The sequence below is a fragment of the Galendromus occidentalis genome, unplaced genomic scaffold, assembly GCF_000255335.2.
Source record: "Galendromus occidentalis unplaced genomic scaffold, Mocc_1.1 scf7180000076543, whole genome shotgun sequence".
Taxonomy (NCBI): Eukaryota; Metazoa; Arthropoda; class Arachnida; order Mesostigmata; family Phytoseiidae; genus Galendromus; species Galendromus occidentalis.
The window spans coordinates 487,078-511,314 of NW_003804532.1; the positions used below are offsets into that span (position 1 = coordinate 487,078).

Consider the following 24,237-nt stretch of genomic DNA (forward strand, 5'->3'; position numbering starts at 1 on the left):
GAGGGGAGGGAAATTAGCGGCGCTCATTCCGATTCGGCTCGCATAATTCAGAAGTCGAAAACTGTTTTCTCTGCTTCTCTGTCTGTCTATTTCTCCGATGGTCGAGATACTGTTCTACGATGATTCGTAGCTCTAGCCTCAGGATTTGCATCAAATATTTACTTAGGTAAAGCCGGAGAGTCAGAGGGCGAGGAGGAATCCGATGATTTCAATGATCTTTGCTGGAGTTGTCGGCTGTATGGGGCGGTCTCGTCGACTCTCCTCACACCCGCTTCCACATTGAGCCGAAAGTTCTTCACGAGAAATGATTGAGTGCACATTCGCGCGAGCACAATTTTCCTTTGCAAAGTCCGCTATGGATTGAGAGCAAGTCTGAGTGAAGGCTTTGGTGAAGCTGCTGGAAAATCATGGGAGTCAGCAGCGAACGCCTCCCCTGCTCATCAAAGTCTCCTTAGGAGACACTAACTTCCCAGGGATATCTCCCGGATATGCCCACCCAAAGACAGGAACGGGAGTCGTATTCTGAGACAAACAGCTGCGACGAAGCTTAGAAGAAGAGGTGAGTCCACGGTCCAAGCTTCCACGAAGCTCATGGAGCACGTTTCGCGATAAGCGACCAATCAGATGTACCTCAAAGTTCCCTCGAGAAATAAATCAGCCGGGAAGAAGGTCGAAACTTCCGAAACCAGTTTGGAACCCTCGTTTCCGGAGGATTTAGCTGAGATTATCTACTTCCGCTATTCAAGCTCTCATGCGATGTTCAGTGCACCCACAGCCTCAATCAAACGACGAGTACGCCGCCGATTAGCCGCCTGAATATCACGTCGGTTATCTCAGCTGTACTGACTCCGTCGTCTGCTAGGAGGATGCTTAACATAAACATTCTTCTGCCTGTGTGTGCGCTGCGCGACCTGCGGCTACCGGCAGCTGCCGCGTTCGGCTCACCCAAGAGAAGTGAGGACTGAAAGACACTGTAGACCTTGATTGAGTTACCCGAAGAATGAAAACCGTATCGTTGCCGCCACGTTCCACTGCTTGTCTGGATTCAACCGCGGCGGCTTATAAAGAAATCGTCTAATCTCTTTGCAGGATGTCCCAGTTTCTTCGGAAACTCCGAAGTATTCCGACAACGAACTGGATCGTCGGAATTCTCCTAGCCTTGGGGTCCACAGCCTACATCTACAGTCCCGTCGTAGCGGAGATTCGAGCGCAACAGCTTCGGAAAAAGCAATCTGCGGACTCAGAGCGAACAGAAGATAGCTAGAGGTGCGCTCCTCAAGAATTTATCGGAGGCATACCATGCTTCCTACATCCTTAGTCGATACCGGTCACGAGGATGAGACGGGTTCCTAAGATGCTCTTCCTTTCTAGTCGCTGCATCGAATTCTACGAGCCTCGGAAATCCCCCGAGTCGCTTTTTGCGGATCGAATTCCAGATCTACGGATCGGGCAGACGCGACGTCGGAATGATCTTGAGATGACGGACTCTTTAGAATAAACAGACTGGTAATCGAACTTGTAATAGAGTATCCCTTCTCTAGTTTGCATCGAGTTCATCCCGCATTGCGGGGAGATGCAATGGAATGGAAAAGTGCTGAAAATCTATCTGGGTACTTCGGAAAATGAATAGGTCTCCGCCTATCGATCTTCATTCGGACATGGTTCGCATCACAGTCATACCGCGTCATTCGCATCGTTCATTCAACTGTCCAGACCGCTTCATGGGCTCCGAGTTTCGCACGTGCGACATCGGAGCCTCCATGGTGCACGCACTTGATGAGCGAGATTTGATTTGACTCCAAGTCATTCGCTTCGATGAGCTAGTGATTAGGAGTCCGATATATCTCGCTGAATTCTACGGGGGCTTGACCTGACTTGAGAATCAACATCCTGACTCCATGATAAGTCGGCGTAGCCTTCTGTCCTTGAACACGCTTCACCATCTCGGAGATTCCCACATGGCTCTTACGAACCGTTCGGTCAAGGCCTTGGTGCTAGCGCCCGATATGGCTAGCGCTCCCCGGCCGGGAACGTCCTTGATTGTTCCACAGATGACGAGGGGATACGAAGCTGTAGTTCAGTCTTGCCGCAAAGGAGTATTGCATGAAGATCCTAGCTTCTCATGGGCGGGGTCATACACACTTGCAGAGTCAGCGTCGAGTTCTGGCTCAGCGTCATCGATTTCCGGGCTCGAAAGTTCCGAAAGTCTAACAGATAATCACCATTGTTGTATGCTTGTCTTCCTCTTGGAGTTCTGCAAGCTTCTGGTGGTGCGCAACGTCTTGAGCTCGGATCCCTCTGGAGTTCGGCAGGCATCTTCTTACGATCGGGCGGAATGAGGCCCTGTGCACCATCAAGAGATTCAGGATCTGGGACTTATCAGCTCTTTATTGCATGCAGGAGGTCTTCGGGCAGAGCCTCTGGATCGAAGAATTATGTACTAATTGACAAATGAGGCTAGTGTAAATCAAAGAACAAGGAGCGAATGACTGCCTGAATCGAGTCAGAACTCGACCAGGTATCACCCAAGGGAACGATGCCGGAGCATAAGTTCCGCCAGTCGTTCCACGAGGGCTGTTCCCAGATATAGATAAAGGTAATCCCGACTGAAGGCGAGCCGCCCGCTTCTGTGCAGAGCAATGTCCGATGGGGGCTCCTTTAGACCTACCCCTATTATCGTATGCTTCCGGGTGTGCCACCCATGATTTCTTCGACCGCTTGTCCATAATCGCAACCCGAAGCTTCGATCCTGTCACCTTCAAGCATGATCGCCAGCGCCTTGCGCGTCATAACCTGGAGGGCTATATAAAGCGTAGCGGGGGATCATGAGATTATCGCTCTGGGTGCCCGATGTATAGACGTGCCCTTCGTCTCTTGCAGTGTGAACGTATAGGTTATGGGCCTGAAGAATAAAGACAGACGGCCCCCACGACACAAGCCGGAACAACGGCGAATTCCCAGTGGGGTAGCAACAGATGCCTTACTTGCACTCGGAGCTGCGACTTCACGATAGAGCCGTCGATCCAGGAATGATGATGAAAAAGAGCCATCTCCACCGTCCCCGAGAGAAGTTAAAGCGGGTCGACTGGAGTATAATACAGACGAGACGGCGAGTTGGGTCGTCGTGTAACGAGTGAGCGTTTAATTAACTTCGTTGTTGTATATCTACGCTAAACAGAATGGCGGCCCGGGCGGTCTGCTACAAAGTCACAACCCACATGACTGGAGAGACCAAGCCGACTTCAACATCAATCCGCGCAGCCTCGTGGTTCGGATAGCTTGGAGCAGCGAGGAACTGTTTTACCTGGAATTCCGCGATGGAGGAACATATCTTCATCCGTGAGTTATGGAAATACGTTAAAGGCCAGAAGGTAGATGGTGGATCCATACCGAACCGAAGGAGCAAAAGGGTCGTCCATCCCGGGTATGAAGAGTAGCCTCTTCTTCTTGATCCGAGATGCAGGTTTGACCCACGTAGAAATAACAAGGGAGCTCATCGAACAGAGACTCCTCAGTGGAGCTGACCGGCAAGTGGCACAGGAGCCGGGAACTGCGCTCCTGAGATCACGATCGGAACGAAGTTTTCGTATCCTGCAACAGTGAGGCTGATGTGGTCCTAATGGAGCGATTAGAGGTCGGCGCTCATTGAGAGGATAAAATATACCCACCAGGGATGGACCCAACAGTTCATCTCCGGGAAGCCTCTTGCACTTGTGAGAAGCTAGGTATTGCTACTCGAATACGGGAAACAAAATGATCGTTATCTGCACGAAGGGCGACGGACAGGAGAGCAAGGGCTCCGTAAACTTCGAGCAACTCCCGGAATTGTCGACGACGACTCAGTCGGACACCGATGCAGACTGGTTTATCGACTCCGGAGCTCCCATGACGGGATCGAGAATTTGTTCGTCAGCCTTGACAGAGGAGCCCGGTCCGGACTAGTACCAACAACGAACAACCAGATCACGAGGTCTGCTGAGGTAAGAGACGCTCTCCCCAGCTGTTACGTTGATGGAGAGTGCCGCTACTCGATGCCACGCGACGTATTGAATGTGCCTGGGCGTGGAATAAGTCTGATGTCAGTAAGACAAGCGTACGGGCTATGATTCATAGTGAGCTTCGACGGAGACATGTGCGAGATCAGAAGCGATCTTGGTAATATTTGTGAAGAGACTAGTTGCTCTCACACTGAATTGTTTCGATCGCATGTCTGCTCACTTCTAGCAGCACTTGTAGTCCGTGATGGTATCTCAGCGACTCGTACGATAGCTGGCATGGAAGGCTAGCACATCTTCATGCAGAGGCGATAAGGTAATTAGGTAGCTGGAAAACTCATGAAAGGAGTCAAGCGTCAAGTTCCGACCGGAAAACGTATCTGAGGAGCTTGTGTTGGTGGGGAAGAACGGCGTCCGAAATTCCCGGAACCACCGTCGGTGACGAGAGCACAGCTATTCACTATTAGTCACTAGCGACATAGGCGGCTTGGAGGCTGATCAAAGTCTTTGTGGTCCTCGGTAGTTCTTTGTCATTGTTTCTGCCGATGACCGCGCGAGGATGACTCTAGTAGCTTTCATGAAGCAGAAGTCGCCGAATTTTGAAAAACTGGTGCACTGCATACGGGACGCTGAGTGCGAGCTCTGAATCTGCTTTGCAGACTGCGAACTGATAATGACACGGAACGCTTGAACAGGAAGCTGTCGTCTTCCCTCAAGGAACACGGCATCCAACAAGAGACTGCGGTGGCAGTGGCGTACCGTGGGGGTGCGCTTGGTGCGCTCTATCCCGGGCATCAAGGCCATCGGAGCGTCAAGGAGCACTGTCCGAAGAATGCAGGACGAATTCCGGCATATCATCCTGAACAAAATGTTCGGCCCGACAAAGCCCTGTGGACCCTGGTGAAGCGGGCTATGTCAATTAGGACGGACGCGGGCCTCGACGCAGGTTTTCGGGCTGAAGCGATACCAACAGCTTGTCAAGTGAAGAATTTGTGGTCGACAGCTCCTGTGAGGGAAACTTGGTTCGGAAGAAAATCCAATTTCAATCCCTTACAGGCATTTGGTTGTCTGACCTATTCTGTACCAGAGGAGAAAAGGGGAGAGAGATTCATCATCGTTGGCCACTATCGACAGTCCAGAGGTTATCGCTTGGATCCGCTCGAAAATGTTTTTGCAATCGAAAAAGCTCGGAATTTGTATTTCGGTGAGACGCTAGTGTCACCTTCTTTCATGCAGAAGATACCAAGATTTGCCAAGCCTAGACTCAGATCGCAAGTGGGGAGTCCGAGGCCGAACCTGATGGAGTCGGAGCGAAATGAATCGAAGTGAAGAGGGCACGAAGTGACAATGTGACTGAATTCCTCAACAAGCGAGTCTCAACCTCATTGCAGAGAACGACATGACACACGAAACCGCTGTAGAGTATTGCCCACAAGAAAAAAGGACCGACGTAAAGAGCGGTGCGAACCTTGACAGGAATAGCAAGGGCCATGTTAACAGATTCTGGTCTGCATGGGAGTTCCTGGTCGGAAGCTGTTGGCATGTAGATCGAAGAGCTCGAGCCCGGCGACAGCTACGGTATCGATGTACCCGACGGAAGCAAGGTCCGAACGGAAGCCTGCCTAAGTCCTTGCGCGTTTCCGGATGTTTGGCGCATGCAGACAAACCCAACCAGAGGAGGAAAAACCGCAGAAATGCATATTCGTCGCTTATCGTCAGAACATTTTTCTGCTTCGCCAGCAATAATGACTCTCCGTCCTCGATAAAGGTGCAGTGTCGGAAGATGGAAGCCCGAAATGGGTATTCCAATTGAAAGGAGCAGTGAGGGAGAAGTTACAGAATACATAGTGAGCGAGGTTTGCTGGGAGAGGTTTCGAGCAAACGATAGGAGTAGATTTCGATGAAAACGCCCTGCGAGCGCCACTCAGCGTGCGTTGACTGGAAAAACCGCCGATCGGCTCCATGTAAGATGGAGATCAAGGAGCTTACTTCTTACTTGTAAGAAGGAAGATACATGAATGGAACAACCTACCATGTTCCAGGCGGAGGATAAGGTCTGTAAGCTTATGAAATCGCTCCACAGATTGAAACAAGTGTGTCGAGTCTTCCTCACTGAATCAGTGAGGCGGCCAGAAGTGAAATCATCGCTCGGGCCGATTTCCTTCCGTGATAGGAGAGTCCTCTCCAAAGGGGAAGAGACGTGGAAGTAAGTTTTCGGAAGGCTTTGTGAAGGACGCGAAGCGCTACAATAATTGGGGGATTCCAGAGTATACTTCGGAGCCGAGCGAGGCGACATCTGCGAGAAGCGTTAGAAGCTCCATCAAGCGATCGCGGCGTGGAAGCGCACGAATGACCAGCAGGCATCCGGGGTTTTAGAAGAGATATATAGTCTCATTCTCAGGCCTCCCACGCTGGACCGCTTTCTGACGGTGGATAAGCCCCCCGATTGTAAAAAGCCCCATATCTATTGCGAAAACTGTTATAGCCGAAATGAATTAATTTCGTTCGCGTACCTGGAAAATTTGTGTGACCGCGGTATTTTCGAATACATCCATGTGACTTTCTTCCTTATACCTGGACATTCATGCACTGCTGCCGATCGAGATTCCGACCTAGTGCAGAGCAGAAGCGGAACTTTACTGAGATTCCTGGCTCAGGGACGTGGATCGAGAAGATAATCCAGGGAACTCGTATCTCGGAGCCCTTCGTGGTCCATAACCTGAATTCCCCGTTATCTCCCGATCTTCTGCCGATTTCAAATACAGTATAGATGCGCTTATCGGAGCCATTTCGGATCTAAGCCATTCTGGACCGAATAAGTGGTCGGTCCGATAAGGCGGACTGAGGGAGGGAGTGGCCGGAATCATCCTTCTCCCGCTCCGGATCGTGTGTCGGACTCGGTTAGGTATTCGGATTGAATTCTCGAAATACCGTGAATGTTCTGATAGAAGGGCATGTTCGTCTATTTTTCAAGCCTCCAGAACCTGCCCGCTCGTTAGAGATCGCTCGTATCTTGGAGGCTGCCTCTCTATTTTTCTCATTCCCCAAGGTGAGGTCGGAGCGGGGTTTCGTTTGAGAACGAAGCCGGCGAGAATCGAAGTGAAGTTCGTGGCCGAATAGCGAACTGCTTTTCACAAATCCTCCGCTACGAAATTCCGGCGACACAAGGTTCTCTCAGAGAAGAGACCCTAGTCCGATTCCGCAACCTCTATGCTTCCTCCGAAAGAATCAGACGTCGCTAAGATCTGTACCTATGGAAGTGATGGCAATGTTTGGTCAGTCCTCACGAGTCGAACCTCGGAAAGCTACTCTCACTCACTCAGTATAGAAGTCACCGCGTTGAAGGAACATTGAACCGCATCATTCTCTGGATTAATTTCATACGACTTGGTTTTTCATCAGACATTTGTGTGAAGGGGTTAGAACTCCGATTCTAACTGGGAAACGCGCCCGAGACGCGGGCGAGAGACCCGCCACGTTTGAGGGAAGTCGGTAGGTCCCGTCGGATGAGCTTCAACCGCATCCGTAAACGGATGCGCAGTTCCGTCGCTGTCACTGTTGCCTACTTTGATCTCTTTCCAGGGTCCTTCTGCCGATTATTCGATTATTGGATTGGAAAGTTGGATAATAACGATGTCGAGCCTCTCGAAAAGTTCGCCGCCCTCAGAAGCGTGAGTTTTTCCGATACGCGAGATCCGGAAGAGTGTTCAAGCGGAAGCGTGTCTCTCGTCAAGGCATCGGGAGAACCGTTGCGTCACATCCGATGATCGTAATGAATGACGAAAAATATCGGGGCAGCTCATTCCTGTAGCCGAGGATATTACCCGCCCTAATCGAATATTCGCAGATCCGATGTCTCGTACATGCGAAGCTCCTCGCCGAGCAGGCTGCTTGAGAAAATGCCGGTGGTTGACAAGTCTCGCGAGAAGACGGCGGCGCTCCTGATAACGTTGTTCAAAAAATTGAAAAAAGAATCCCCAGAGTCAATGAATCCGATGCAATATTACTGCAGAGAGCAAATCCTCCTGACAACCCAAACAATGCTGCGAGGCATCAACAAAGACAAGGTATTTGAATCAGAGTTTCGCGGCCCTAATCTGCTGTAAGAAAGGGCTATCCTGGATCAGAATCGATTATCCTGTCCTCCGCTCCCTTTTGAGACCACCCTCCCTCCGTAGCCTAAAGCTGAGATGGAGATTATGGGGTCCCTGACCGAGAACTTGGTTCTCCTCCATTTGCGAGTTCTGCAGCAAAGCCCAGTAGCTGGGTCTTGGATGGCTGGCAAACTGTTCACGTTCGTCACAATTTTAGCTGATATGGCTGATAAGGACGAAGACGAAGATGAGGACGACGATGACGAGCCTGAGCTCATTGATTGGAACCGCTTAGCCGACCATATGGAAGCCGCAGCAGCAAAAGTGCGTCTCATGATCCTTGAATACGGATCATCATCCTTGAACACTGGATGTCGTGAGTGGTACTTTGTTCTCACAATGGCCCTTTTCTATTCCTCCCAGTTCAAAATCGAGAAATGGGATATGAAGGACTTCATTCCCTCGCTGGAATCTTTGAAAGGAGATAGGCTGTTAGGCCAGGGAGGATTCGGCCGAACGTACCTAGGACGTTACCTGCCCAAAGACTTCGAAGTGTGCATCAAGGTGGTTCCCTTGGAGAAGTTCCAGCTCCTGCGTCATGCTTGCGCGGATAAAGTGAGGTTCCCTATTTTTCATTCTTGATATCGTCCACCGATATTGTCTGATATTGTCTGGAACGCTTTGTTATATCACCGATGACCTATCGTCCGATTCGGAGTCAGCTTGAACCTGGAGATCTGTCGTAAATCCTTCTGTTGTTCTTGTGACCGCTCGTGCCTCGGTCGATGCAAGTTCTCCCGAGGAGCTTCTGCATTCATGGATGAAATTGTGCCCGAAACGTCTCATGCTATCTCATGCATTCTAAGCACTAAGTGAAGAGATCAGCGAATACCTCATGTTGATCAGGTCTCCTGTCGGCGCCGCTCCTATGCCGGAAAGCTGTGATTAGTGCAGGCAGGCTCCAAAAATGTCCCATGCCGATCGACGATAACCGCCGTCTCTCCTCACCCGGTCTCGCAAACTCCTGAAAAAAGGGAAACTGTTGTTCGAATCTGTCACTGGATGGGGCAGCCAATGCTGTATGTTCCGAGTCTGAATCACAGTGATCGAACGAGGGCATTCGGCTCGCTCCTATCTGATTCTCAGCCCAGGAAAAATATCGCAGCAACGGCATCCTTGCGGAATGTTCGTGCAATGATTCCTCGATCGATCCTGATGGAAGATATTCTAACGCATGGACGCATATTGATCCTCCTGCCTGAGGTACGAGCCTCTCATGCTGATAGATCGTAAGATGTATCGAGTCGATGGCTTGTCTTATAGCTCAATCCATACGGGATCGAAAATCTATTACTTGGAGGGAGCGCCGTCTGCGAATCGATTCCACTGCCGGAAGCTGTGAAACAGGATGCATCGGGAGCAGTGAGCTTCATCGATCCCTCGTCCAAGAATATTTACTACCATTTCATCCATAATCCATGTCTAATCTAGAGGTATAACTGACTTTTCCATACGATAGCGATACCTCTGGATAGGAACTTAGTATCCGGCTTCCCGCGAGTCCGGATAGGCTTCGTATTCATCTTCTTCGTGAGGGTCCTTCGTCAGCAACACTCGTCGAATGGTGTCCCTTCCTCATCACTTATGAATTATTACTTCTCGTGAGGGGAAGACGGTTTCTTAAGAAGGCTAAGACAGACTCGTGTCTTTTACACTCGGAGGCGATAGAGCTCCGCTTGGCCTATAGGAGTTCTTTGCCTCCATCTGGACTCCTCACCCCTCGTAGGAACTACCCGTGTGCACACTCCGGACCTTCGAGTTCTGCAAAGGTCTCCCCTTCTCAACTCGTTGTCCAGATCAGAAGGAGTGTCTTCGTCCAAAACAGCTCTCCGGTAATCCTAGCCGAAGCGAAACTTCCCGGAAACACATTAAACTCAAGGATATGCTCGTTTTCTTCTGATGCCGATATGATCTGCAGCGGCCATCGGATTCGAATTCTCCTTTAATGAACGTCTCCATCGACACTGCATCTGACGAGTCCGGTCGACGGGAGCAAGGACAACGAGTCTCCTTTTCTCGTTATCTTTTCGCAGTATCGAGCCAATTAGCGAGACAATGCGCTGGGAAAAATAAAATGTCCCGATGACCAAATCGAAAGTTCTCAGGACTTGGGGCGCGAGTCGAACGAGCCGAGGGCGATGTCATTAAGTTTGTTTTTTCTCTTTCAGCTCGTGGCCTGCATGACCCGATGCGTGTTTATCGTTCAGTATTTCGCTGTGTTCCAGTGCCAAAACGCTCACATCACATTGATGGAACATGTGAGAGGAGCAGATCTTAATCAACTGATCAAGGTTTCGCGGAAACTAGAGCCCGAAACTGTCCGCGGACTGGCCGCCCAGTTATACATAGCACTCGAGTATCTGCATCTCCACGGTACGTTTGTACGCTGTGTTTGTTGTTCTTGGAGGAACGAACGAAATGATTTCATCATCACTCTTCGATCGATCTAATCACTGTGGTTTTCAATGCCACCAAGAAGGAATTGAATTCAGCAATCGCCATGACAGGCGATGGCCTAGCCCAAAGACGGAGCGAAGCTCTGTAGTGTTCCATTGCCACTCGCAGTATCTGTCCATTCGTCCGTCCCTTGCTCCGTCGGTCCGTCCGGCGTCGTGCCAGTTCACTACATGGCTTACGAGCAGGCAGGCGGGCGTGCGGACGGAATATAGACCATTCGGTCCACGTGCCACCCTACCTCTCGTAGCGCCGAATACTGTCCGTCCTGTCGACGTCCGCGCACGCCCCAGCTTCTGTCGCACAGAAAACATGACGCGAGGCGTTTGATTGACATGAGGTTTGTCGTTGGAAATGACATCTCCTGAGAACTGCTCCCGTTTCACATGTCGACGGCTGTTCGGCATCGGTGACGTCGACGACGTTTACCGTTGCTTGCGTTCGACCATCTTATGATCATCATCAATATGCGTTGGGCAATATCGGAGCAGCATTGGCGTTCGCGTCCCTGCCGTGTTGTCGCAGCGCTAAACAGCGGCTTACTGTGAAAAGCCCCGCCCCTTGTCTTCTGGGTGGCTGTGGGTGGACGAATTCGGCTGGAGTCGTATGTGGAAGCAGAAAACTTCGCTCACCGAAAATGAGGAGTGTCCGACCAGGGGTGTAGCCGATCTACTCTCAGATCCTCGCTCGTGGCTTTCTTCACCTTGGGTAGACGAAGCCGTTTCCGAGAACGAGCGTCCCCGATTGAGGGAATCTCGCGAAGCGGCTTCCTGCACGATCAACACTCGTGTCCTGGCGGTGGGGATCTTGCTACGAAAGAATATTTTCTTCCGGACCTTGAGATTTCCAAAGGGAACGCGCGTCTGTCGTTCTCGAGTGGAGTCATCTGCCAACTTTGACAATCCTCCCATCGTAGTCAGAGCTCTGAACGATGTTGAGCTGTCTTGTGACGCGTCTTTTCTGATAGCAGAACAAGAAGGGGGAAACGGTCGTTTCGATTTCACCACAGCGTTTCATTATGGCGAATTCTCCGATGATTTCTCGTCGCTCGCATCTGATTACAGACATGGTCTTCTGACATGGCCATATCATGATTTTCTCTATGCTGCAGGATTCATTCACCGAGACATGAAAACGGCGAACATTCTCGTTACCGCCAAGGGTTTCTTGAAGCTTATCGACTTCGACACCTCAAAAGTAAGTGGTCTGCGAAGCATCCATCGTTTCACCCCTGTTGCCCGCTCGTTAATGTTCGTTGAAATAGCCTTGTTGATGACTTCGTGAGCGGACCGCCGACATTATCTCGATTTAAGCGATGTAACAGTGTTGTTCATGCGGAAGGTCCGATTTTCCAGCACTTGAATACACCCATGAGCTCGATCCGTCTAGGTGCAATATTTCATTCGAGTGATTCTCGAAGGATTGATTCGAAGAATTCGTCGAAATTTTCTGATCGGAAAAACTGCTCATTGTTTCTGACGAGCCACTTTACATCGTCCGTAGGTGTGCCTTGCCCACAACATCAGGGCTCGTTTGATGAAGTGCTATTTTCAACGAACCGCCGGCGAGTTCTCGGACAAGGAAAAGGCCGGAACTCTGGCGTACAGGAGCCCCGAGGCCATCCAGAGACATCACTATGGAAGAGCCCTCGATTGGTGGGCAATAGGTGGGCAATCGATCGCTCCCAGATCGGTCGAAGCGTACGCGATGCATCTCGTCCTCGGCCCTGATCGACTTTCCGGGATCCTCGGTTTCCAGGTTGCGTGATCTTCAAATTGACGACTGGCAAGCTCCCGTTCCGCGGACAAGATCTCCAGCTCAGAGAGAAGATTCTACACGATGCACCCGACTGGCCCGAAAAACCCGCCGTCAGTAGAGATCTGAAAGTTTTCATTATAGGACTGCTGGACAAGGATCCGCACAAGAGACTCGGCAGCGGATCGTATGCAGAATTGAGACATCACGAATACTTCAAAGGTCCGTTTCGTTTCGAGAAGAGCGATCCCAATCATCTATCTTGGCCATTTCCACAGTCATCCGCTTTTGGATATCGGCTGCATCGGAATGACTGCTACAGCTGCTCTTGTTGGCGCCGTCGTTGTTAGGTCACAGTCTTCGAATGGCTCTTGAGCGACCCTCGGATCTTCTTGTTTCCCACTGATAGCCTGCCACGTACATTTCCGATTAGCTTCTCCGGCATTCCGTCTGAAGAATGCGAATATGTGACCAGGGAGACCGTTTCTCTCAGAACAAAGCCCCAACGATTCATTCATTTGATTTATTGTTGGAAGGGCTAATGTTGATTGCTCATTCCACAAAGTTTCCTATCTACTGTCCATAGATGTCGATTTCGCGGCTCTTGTCAAGAGCAAGGGGAATGAGACTTTCGCAGAGATGCCGAAAGAGTTCTACGTGGCCGAAACATTCATTGCGAAAACCGGGCGGAAAAAGAAAACGGATAAGAAGTTACTCGAACTGGGTATGACGCGAATTCAGCTTGTCCCCCACTCCGACTCGATTTTGTCCTCATATGTCCGACCTCAACTATCATTGGCTGAAATTGATACGCGCATCTCAGATGAGTGCGAAGACGCCGATAAAAGTCCCAAGTCCCTGCTCACCTACGTATCTGCGTCGTTCGCTGGTTTGGTCGCGGAAGAACGCGATCTCGATCCACCGAAGCCAGAGAAAGTTCTGGAGGAGGAGCTTCTTCTGTACACAGAGAAACTCGCGTGTCGGTGCGAGGAGCCCACGACAAAACTGGATATGCAGATGCTCGAGGTCCTCAACAACAACGGCTCCTCGCCGGGACGTCATGCCCGAGATAAGTGAGTTGCCGTGAGAGCTTAGATAATATCTTTGGCAGTGATCTTTGTCGGCGTGTGTTTTGTATCGGTGGTGGTGATGATGATGCAGTCGCATCCTTTGACAATAGCCGCTTTTACGAACGCGATTGGCATCGATCCGATCGAAGTTGCAACATGGCCATTTTTTTTGTTTGACGACGCATTGTACGCGCGTTCTCCTCCTTAATGGGCAATGCACTGGGATGAGAAGCCTGTCTATTCGATTCATTTTTCTTCTTTGGGGGTTTTCTTCTGGAATGAGGCTTACGCGTGCGTGAAAAATGGGAAAAACAAGCTTTGACAACTTCTGGGTACTCTGTCGGAGTCCCGAAGTTGATTGCTCCCTTTGGATGACCAGAGCGTTTTGCTTGTCCCGCGCAACGATCTTTGGTCTTAATAACCAGTGATTTTTGATTGATTGCGCCCGGCCGCTGAGCGAGTCGAAAGCGATTGATACCATTTGCGAATTCTCTCGATACCACCCAGTCGTCCACATCCGTTTTCCTCTCCTTCCTTTGTCAAGGGCTGCGTCTCTGACCGAGCATCGTTCCCAGAAGATGCTCTTGATGAGACAGTCGATCTCCGTTGGTTTCGACAACGTCTATTCTCGGTCTGGTGCTTTCCCGCGTTTCTCGATTGAGGGTTGTATTTCGCCACGGGAAAAAAGTACTTCCCGAGAAGACGTTCGCGACTTCAGAATGACAAGCTGACCTCAGTTTCGAATATGTACCATAGAGGCGCGAAGCTTTCTTATATCTAGTGTGCAATTTATTGTGGGAGCGGATTGTAGCGATATCATGATGGATAATCCGGCCGTGATTTTCAGAATTCCGCTATTTTCCGCTCGAGCTAACTGCGAGGCTCCTGGTCAGGAACGGGTTCTGACGACCGAGCAAAACTAGCAATCTTGTTCTGTCGCAGGGCGCCGTGATTTGCTCCATTCAACCAGCATCCAGATATCATAACAGTAATTTCCTCCCATGCTTCTTCCCAGGTCCGTCCCCGGTCCGTCTAAAGCCACCTGTAAGAGCCACAAGACATTATTGAAATCTAGCGACTGGAATGAGCATGCGGCCCTCATGCAGCTGACCCTAGTCAGGGAGGCGACAACCTGCGCTCCGAAATTCGGTTTCTGTGTACGCGTAATCGAAGGCGACTACGGAGCGTACGGATTCGTGCACGACATCAAAGCCCATTCAAAAGCGCTGGCGGGGGGTCTACTTTTTGGGGATATCATTCACACCGTGAACAAGATAAGGGTACGTGGGTGCCTCACAATTCAGCCAATCTTCGTATGTGTGATCACGGGAGGCGCTCGGTGACATTCAATTTCTTGATGGCCTCATCGGAATCCGACTGCGAAGACATTAAGATAGCCAGAAACGGCCGCATCGTATAATACTGGCCTTATCCCTATGCATCGAAAAAAGAAACATAAAATCAGTGCTTCTGTTTACAATCAGCGTATCAGCTGCTGGCACGCCGAATTTTCACGGAAGGGATGCCTTCGGCAATTGCGCCGCTTTCTCTTCTCGTATAAGGATCGATGAAGTGAAAGAGTTCGCGACATTTTCGTACGAATCAGTGGTGGCCAATCTGATTGGATGCCGGGTTTACTGTGGATCATCTGATTCAATTATTCATGCTGCAGAAAACAGCTCCAAGCAGTGCACCCCTTCAAAGCTGATTACGTTTTGGAATCGAACACTTCAACTCGAGTTCTCATCGCATGCGTTTTCCACAGATCACGGCCAATAACGAGCATCATATCCGTCAAGATATTCGCGATGCTGCGAAACTCACGTTGACCGTCGTACTGAAGAACCCGTTCAGATACGTCCAGCTCAACAAAGACGTGAGTAGCTGTGAAACTTTTTGCTTCATTCTCGCCCTTGAGTCAAGCTCAAAATTATCCGACCGCATCCGACACAATGAGGGAATTCGGAAGCGAAGCTGCTCACTTGCAAAACCCGATATCATCGAATTTTAGACTGTATCATTTCATCTCTGGTTGTGGGTTCCTAATGATTTTTTAAATGGGCAGCTGATCGATAGTCTTCATCCGAAAAATTGGGAATGTACAGAAAATGCTGAGTTTCTTGGGTCCTGACTAATGCGAATTTTCTCTGCGGCGTTTTCTGCCGTTGATATTGATCTTCTGTTCACAGCGATCAGGACACCGTTTCTCCGGGGACGGCCTCTCCTGTTGTTGTTGTAGTTATTATTGGGTTGATGATTCGGTACTCTCCGTGATTCCTTGGCATTCTCCCGCTCGCAACAATTTCATGTGTGGTGGATGTGTACGATATTCTAAATGGGCTCAGTTGATCGTGAGCCTGAAGGCCGAATTTTGGTGGTCCGATCGCCTGACGGCTGGACAAACCGTGCAGCCCCAGATGCCTTCGCTCACAATCGCGGATACAAACACTGACGAGCTGTCGAGCGAAGCGACGAATTTCGGGCCTCATTCATTCTTATTCGTTATCGATTTATCAAAGACGCGGCCATAAATCCTTCCGAGAGAGGGGAGTCGCTCGGGGCGCACGGAGTCCCGAGCTCCTTTCTCGGTGTTGCTCGAAATCTTGAAGAAAATGAGAATCGGTAGATCAGCCTGCACAAGGGGATGAATCTAGCTGACATCATCTGGGGTAGGGGCTTGGCGAACGCGATTGCTCTCTTCCGAGACCGGAATGAAGAAACACAGTCAGGAGGATTTCCAGCAGGTCCTTCGCTAAGTTGAAGGTCGCAGCGAATTGTCCTCTGTACGGAAAGTCATCCGAACCTTCATTTTCCGTAGATTTTCTCGGCGTACGGGATCACGGACAACTCTGAGGTGTTCTTGAAGGTCCAATGCAAAGCTTCGCCACTCAAAGACAAGCATGGATTCAAGCTGAAGACTTTTCTATACAGTGACGAGTACTCTACCTACGCGATCCATCTCGTGACATCGTGAGTAGTAATTGAAAGTCGATTACGATAATCTTTATCCGCGCTCGCTGCTGCTCGATCCCGAAACTGGATATCCTACGGTGGCTCGTCCCCTATCTGATAGATAAGGTCCGGTTTCGATGCGAAATAGAGCCGTTTTCGAAAGCCAGACTTTCCGAGGTCCAGACGGGCACCTGTTCGAAGCCGACTAATTTCTGCTCGGATCCGGTCCAGCTCGCGTGTCGAAAATCTGAGCTGAGAGCGTTCGTGCTAAACAGAGGTGACGATAGTGGCCGTTCTCGCCGCCGTCGCGATCGTCCCGTGCGGCGGGATGATCCGATGGTGGCGTGCTTCTCATTGTCTTGAACGTTTTCACGAATTTGACGAAGACAGAAGATTTTTCTGACACGTTGTCTTTGTGAGGATTTCACCTTGCTTGAGGAGTCCAATTGGAGCAGATAGTCAGCGGAGCGCTTGTTTGGTTGACATTGGAGACATCATTTCTAGTTTCCGTCTAGGACACGCACTGGCACGCGAAGTGCCGGAAAGCAAGGCATCGTTGCAATTCCTCGTGTCAGAGGGTGTCATACACATTAGTCCAAGAACCTCAATGTAATTCGCGCTCATTTAGTCTGCGGTTCCAAAGCAGCAGCCGAGCAAAACTCTGGCGTTTCAAAACAAGGGGTTGCTGTCGCTCGAGTCTTGGAGAGAAACAGGTTGCCGTCGGGAAAGTCGATGTCATTTTCCCACGGTTCGCTGTTTCGCCTCGATTGGGTAAAGGTACCAGATTCAGAATATTTTTGCAGAGTCGACAAGAACTTTAAGATACAGGAAGACTCGGACGCGAAGCTCTACGTCGGGGACGTCTTGTTCTCTGTGAACGGTCAGCGAACAACCAGATTCCACACTTATGACCAGGTATTTCGATAATCCACATCGATGCCAAAGGATCGAATTGCAATATCTTCCCGGAATTCGAGCGGCGGTCGCGGACATCATCGTCCGATTGATGATATTTCCCAGGTGTCGGTCCTGATAAAGAAAAGTTGCAAGAAGCATTTATTGATCGGTATTCTGCCCATATCGCCATACCGGGAGGACAATGAAGACAAAGAGATATGCAAAAGTTGTTGAATAGACTCCAGCTCCAAGTTTGCTAGCATTGACGAACAGGGAATAGACAGAGTCGCACAGAAAAAGAATTCGAGCTCTCGTGTCGCCATCGTGATTTCAATAGAGTTTCCCTGATACTTCTTCGCGACGCGTTGTTGCTCCTACTACAGCCGGAGCTTGGCTCAAAGTTCCGTACGACCCTGGAGACAAGGGGGAACGCCTGCATTTCTTGCCCCGCTAATATGATTATTATTGGAGCGCATTCAACGGCGATGGCTCTCTCTGGAGGGTGTCGAAACTTTCCGTTGCCGAAACGCGGCGGCCCGAGTGAACCTTTCAAAGTACGCATTGCTTTCGTCCGATGGATTCCGGAGATTATTTCGAGTCCCCGAACAGATTCCCAGCGGGCTTCGACAGGACGAATGGGCGCGACGCAGTGTGAGCTGGCGCGAAACTTCCGGAAGTCGAAGATTTTCAAACTTGTGAGACGATCTTAAAGTTGATTATCGTAATGCACTTGTCGATGATGATTTAGGAGCCCGTTGGATGGCATTTCGACGACAGAATTTCGGAATCAAGGCTGCTCGCTGCGGCCTCATCGAGCAAACAAAATACGTCGCGCTGTATATGTTGTCATTTCATCAAATTGAGTCCGATTGGCTGGAGATTTTCTGCCGAAGTGAATTATTCTGCTGCGGAGTCTCCAATGTCCATCGAAATGCCTTGTTCGGAGTAATTCTCCACAGTGACAGCGCGAGCCATTCGCGCAATCGATTCGCATTGATCGCGGTGATAAGGAGCACCGCGGCATAGTGCGTCTGTAAACAACTTTGTTCTTCGTCGCGGGAGTCCCGAATGTATCAATGCGATCGGGCGCTTCCCAATAGGGTCCACTGTTCCTGAAGGATGGTATTCTATGCTTTCTTGCAGGCGAAAAACCGGATCTTCCCGTTTTGGAGAAAAACCACGAGCTACTCTTCACAATGCGCACCTTGTTTGTTCACTGCCCCCCTGACCCGACTAGCTTATGACACTCGGTTTCGAAAGTTCTGATAGATGAACGATAGAAGCGCTTTTGGTCAGATTCAGATTGAGTGATGGGTCGTCGAGCAAACATTCATCATGTAGGCTAGAAAAAGAAGAAACAATCGACGACCCGCAGATAAGACGTGGTGATTGACAAACAGAATGGGCGTGTCGGCGCGGATCGGTACGCGGCGGGACCCGCTGGATCGGGTGGCTCAGAGGCGGGATTTAAAGGGATTCCAATCAATTTAGCGCCGAACAATGTTGCCTCGGTACATAGATCAATTAGCGACGCCCCGCCACAAGTTGACCGCAGCTTGAAAAATCGATTTCTTCCGCCAATCTTACGCTTGGACAGCATTCAGAGTGCCACCACGCGACTGCCGCCGGAGCGGCGGAACGTCTCCTCGAAGGATCCGGCGTCACTCCATCAGAAATGCGCATTTCTCGGTCAGCGAGCCTCTGTTTTCGACTCTGATTTCGATTTCCGTCCGACAGAGAGGGGTCTCTGGAATCGATTCGCCGTGGATCGCTACGCGAAAGATAAACAGGTCGCACCCTGCAATCTAGCAATCCAGCGATGCATGCGAATGAAAGAGTGCCGAATGTTTCTAGATGATCCAAAAATTGTCACTCATGAGAACTATTCGGTCTCCGGCTCCGCGCTTCCGCGAACACGCGTCCGTCATTCATCTTCCGTACGGCAGACACGGCTGGAATTCCGCATTTACCGCTGTGGAAAGTCGAGTCATCGTCCTCTGCCTAGCCCATTCTAGGATTCCGACTAGCTGTTCGTGATGCTGCTCATGATCGCCGCTGACCTCACGGGCTAGTCCGTGGGACTCTTTGTATCCCGCTTTAATGGAGCATTCTGTATACATTCCGCGTCCGATTGAGCGTTACATGTTTTCGCCGTTGCGCTACGTACCAAGGCACGAATTCATAGAGGTGCTTATTTAGTTCTCCGTTCCCGCATGCCAGACGACGCTGTTGCTTCTAAGCCGACAAGTGACGACGCTTTCATTCACACAGTTTCATTAATCGCTCCGGAGCGGAGGGATCGTCGAATCAATCGATGCCACAGTGTAGAGCTCCTTCATTTCGCGATGCCACCCGCTGCGGGGATTTTCGCACCGTCCGTCTTCGACCGCCTTGAGCACGTCCCTCGGCGGACTTTCGGGAATGATGGCAACCGAGGCACTCCAAAGAAAAATGCGAAATAGGAGTAGCGACGTGTAAATGAAGTCAACGAGCCTCTCGGAGCGAAAAATGAAAATATAATTTATGATCGGCCCGGGCACCCACCCAGCTCGGTTTTCCGTTCTCACACACTGCGGATGGAGATGAACAGGAGGCCTTGAGACTCTTCTGGTCCCAATAGAAAGGAGAACCAGACACTCCCGTGTGGTTTGTGCTTTGGTGCCACCGTTGTCGTCGTTGTTGCCGCCGCCGCCGTCGCGTCGTCGTCTTCTCGCCACTGCGCCTCCTACAGCGATCTCTCTTGGCTTGCGCGGGGCGCCGAAGACAGTGGCCATTCGCTGCTTGCACCACAAGCAACCATGCTCGCACTTCTGGTAGGTGGTGTTCTAGCTCGCGAGTCAGATCGCAGTGGTAGAAGGAATTTTTGTGTGCACTTGGAATTATTTCACTAGTCACGATTCCCACGCGGTGGAACCGGTCACTCATCTGAAGTGCGGCCGCTCATGATGAGGATTACGAAATATGTGCGCGGTGCTCTTCGATGTGCTCCATTGGATATCGATCATCGCACGACGGATTGAATTTTGTGAAGAATGGAGTTCTGAACTTCGGGGGACTCGCTTCCGGAGTGCGAACCCTCCTCGCAGAGCTCGTACCGCGTTTCCTCGGAGAGAGCGTCGATAGCTCTGCTAAGTTAATCAGGAGTATAAACTTCTCGATTCGGCCCGCCCCAGTGAGCTTGCTACGCGCGTATCGTTCTCCCGCTCGCACGGGAGCTCTTGTGGATACTCTTGAGCAACTCAGAAGGCTTACTCCTTGCCGGCTTTCACGATGACTCCAACTTTAGTAGTTCGGGACTTAGGCAGCCCCAGATAGACGCTTTCAATAGTCGTGTTATTCATTTGACAGGCCGTTCCGCTGTTCGCGGTCTTCGCAACCGCGGCACCCCACCAGAACATCAATCGCTATCAGGGGCCAACTGGGAGACCCATTGTCTTCGCGAAGAAATCATTTTTTGAAGATCTTGCCGTTCAACCATCCGTGCCTTACCGGCTGGTAGCCATTCCCGCGTTTGACAGCAGACCCGTATTCTCCATAGACGAGAACACCATCGAAACCGCGCCACCCCTCTACTTCAAAGGCGATCGACACCTTTACAGCAAGAACTCCTTTGGAGACTTCAGCCGATCGTCCGGACCGAAAGTTTACCACCCGGCAGCTCTCCACACGATCCGCGGCGGTTACTTCAGACCTCACTGGGAACTTACACAGAACGCGTACTACGAGCCATTCGTTTTTGGGAAACGACACTAAAATCTGTGATGCCATTGTAGATAAAATATATACATATCCAACCGAACGACCTCGAGTACTCCTCCCCTTATTAGTAAATACTTCTCGAACCAGCGGAGCGATGTAGCTTAGTGTCTTCGGCGGAGATTCCGTCGCTCGCAAGTCGGATATCAGCGTCGCGTCGTCAGAACGCCCCCCGTCTTACTTCCGACGATCATCTCTTGGACCGCAGTCGGCGGCTCCTCTGACCCTCGGGAGCCTACCCGAGGAGAGAACCTTTTCCATCTGCAACGCCTGCTCGTCAAAATGGAAGGTCTCAATGGAATATGGACCGTTTTAACTTAATGAAGAGCATTCAAGATAGACCATCCGTCACGCTAACCCGTATAAGTGTGAACAATTGGCATGACAGCACAATGTCGCTCCAAAGACGCAGCTCATACGCCCCATATAATCATGAGGGAATTAGCAGGGAAATGGAAGGTATATCCAGCAGTCGACTCGCGTGCCGAAGATTTCAGACAGAATGGATGCAATGAACGCGGGGCGAGCAAATTATCACTTCGGCTGTCAAAACCGGTTAATAACATAACTTCCATCAAGGTTAGAAAAGTTCCTCTGGGATTTTTTTTCGAGCCATACGAAATGGGGAAAAAACGATGAAATACGATTCAAAGCCCCGTCTACTAAGCCGGGTCGAAGGCATTCCGCGACGATGATGGTCCGGTCAGCCGCGCTTTCGGGTTGTCTATATTAGTGAAGAGGTCTTGGTATTGCGCAGCCCAAAGCATCAAATGTCAGCCCTGTCATAGATGAGAGCTCCAGCGACGAGCGCATGTCTTGGAAGCTGAGAGGGGGAGGAAAAATGGTCGCTCCGTATCAATCTTGGCTTCGAGTCTTGGGAAACTGAAGTCCTGCGAGCGAATGACTCAAATCTTTTGAAACGCCAGACGTCGGCTCAGCTCCCAATAGAGCCTCCGAAAGGTGGGTGTCTGCGATGTCTCCATCGGAGCGTTCTTGTTGTTGGTGAACAGGTCCGAAACAACAGGAGGAGGAGGTTGCGCGTCGCGCTCAATCGACCAAATGTCAGTAATCCGACTGAGCATGTCAAGGGAGTCGAAGTCGAGTCATCTGTACGTTTTCATTCCGTATCCCGATTTCATACGTACTGCAAACCTTGTCTTCTCACTCGCCCAGCTAGAATACGGCTCAACTACACGGAGCAACGAAATTGATCCCTACAACAACAGCGCGGTCGAATTTCAATTGAATGATCATTGAATTTCTCCGGAGGACTCAAAATTTCCGATGCAAGACAAGTGGACGAGGGTATCATTTGCTTGACAGCTGCTCTCGCAGCGGTTGCCACCAATTGACTCGGACCCCACATCTGCTCTGACAAGGAACGACGCCGACAATCGAAGAAGACTTCGCTCCGGACTGATTTATGGAGGCACTCACGACGACTGACTGAAGGAATGCGCAGATTGATTCATTGTTGAACAGCCGTATATCTTCTTTTCCTTCTGCGAAGGAGCTTTTCTAAACCAATTAAAATACCCCGAAACTCTGGGCGAAGACTTCCATGGAAAAGTCCCTGGGTGTGATTGGGGGTAATATCGATCGGTCATGTCCGAGAATTGGATCCGTGACCGAGGTCGCTGGCGAATGGCTCGCTCCTACTAGAATAGAAGTCCACGCGTTGAAATAATAAGTGAATTCGGATTAGAAAATCACGAAGGTGGCGGCGACCTCTAATCAATGTTGTTGATTTCTATGGATAGCTTCTTACACCGCTCCTGCCATCGTGAACGTCCAGGCAACAAAACATTCACCATTTTCCCGCAACAGAGCTGCTGGTGGTCAATGATTGCCCGAGGTTATTCGTATTCCTACAGTTCGATTTAATCCGAAGCGTCCGCCTTCAGTGTTTTGCTCGAGCGCAGAATAATTGAAATGTTCTTTTCGCTAGCCTGCAGCAGCGGCAACCGAGTCGAACATCTCGTAATGATGATGCTATCTTCATTATCGTATCACCGATTAACTTGGACGTATGCGTCGGACGCGTCGCCGATGCGTCTAATCGAGAAAAGAAACATCGAACCAATTAAGGGAAAAGTTTCATGAAACGTTTCACGCACACCGCTGAAGTCCGCTACTTCGGAGCCGAATGAAGAGCAGTCCGAAGGATGAGATTTCTGGGCAGCCACGGCAGCGACGCTGTCAACGCTGGACGCCCAGAAGTCCGGACCCCCAGCGCTGTACACATTAACTATCGTTCCGAAGGGTGGGAGGTCCACGGAAGCTCTTCATTTGGGAGCCTCTCATTTTCTGGGGGAGGGTTCCGCTTGTGTTCTCTGCCTGATATCGTTTTTCGAGCGCACCTTAATCATGCCGGGCATCGGTTTGCATTGTTAGTCTGAAGAAAACCCTTGAGGACTTTCGCCGTCTCGGGGATTCTGCTCTTCTATCGCTTCTTGTTTTGTCTCCAACCTTTCAGAAGAACCAATGAGGGACAAGCGAGGAAGGCGCCGGCTCGGGTGCCATGGGGGTCAAATCTCAGAATATTCGAAAGTTTGCAAAGCATTTCCGCCCGCCAACTTTCCTCGGTCAGTGGATTCGGTCGAACATCTCTTGGAAGTACTTTTTCCAAGACTTCTTCGCGCGCTCCTCCCGGCGGTGTATTTCTGTCACTGTCGTCGTCGTTAAGGTGGACGCAGGCGGCGGTCCGCTGGAGCGTTCGGCCGATGGAATATGTCTGGCTAGTCAAACGTTCGACGAATCGCTTTTACTTACATGAAGGTCTGTGGCAGCGATGCGATGAGTTCCATCCGACTCAAGGAGCTTCTATATCTGTCACATCCGCCTATCTGTCTGTAAGGGCTTTGTATTTTTCTGACAGAGGCGCTCATCGTAAGAGTGTGTGCTATGTGGGAATTCGCTGGTGCGCGTTCAGCTGTTCAAGTTTGATACCGAACGTAATCAGAAGACGTTCCAATCGCGATTCGGATCGTCAGGATGTCGGAGCCTTCCGCTCGAGCTCATCTGGTCGCAGACGCATACGCGCATTGCCATCTTCGGGGAATTACCTACCTCCCGCCAATGCTTTCCACACGCTCGGAGAATCAACTTGATAATGGGTGCATACACTGACTGGATTGAAAAAGCAGAGTACAGTTCGACCAAGGCTCAAGGGAAAAGATTCACAAAGACGAAGCTGAATTCGAT

General features: G+C 50.5%; 1 protein-coding gene and 1 long non-coding RNA gene across 2 annotated transcripts; both read left to right on the forward strand.

Annotated features, from left to right (window-relative positions):
* The first annotated feature begins 881 nt into the window (after positions 1–881).
* LOC100908014 (uncharacterized) lies at positions 882–1,526 on the forward strand. Its single transcript, XR_145278.1, has 3 exons — positions 882–954; positions 1,090–1,266; positions 1,372–1,526. It is a non-coding gene; the product is annotated as an uncharacterized LOC100908014 (long non-coding RNA).
* Positions 1,527–7,894: 6,368 nt separating this feature from the next.
* LOC100908115 (serine/threonine-protein kinase PKH2) lies at positions 7,895–17,511 on the forward strand. Its single transcript, XM_029113298.1, has 14 exons — positions 7,895–8,062; positions 8,174–8,413; positions 8,513–8,704; positions 10,318–10,522; positions 11,715–11,800; positions 12,107–12,269; positions 12,362–12,580; positions 12,945–13,082; positions 13,182–13,431; positions 14,444–14,708; positions 15,194–15,304; positions 16,247–16,398; positions 17,184–17,295; positions 17,401–17,511. Exons 1-14 carry the CDS (start codon positions 7,895–7,897, stop codon positions 17,509–17,511), a joined length of 2,412 nt encoding a protein of 803 aa, XP_028969131.1.
* The last annotated feature ends 6,726 nt before the right edge of the window (positions 17,512–24,237 follow it).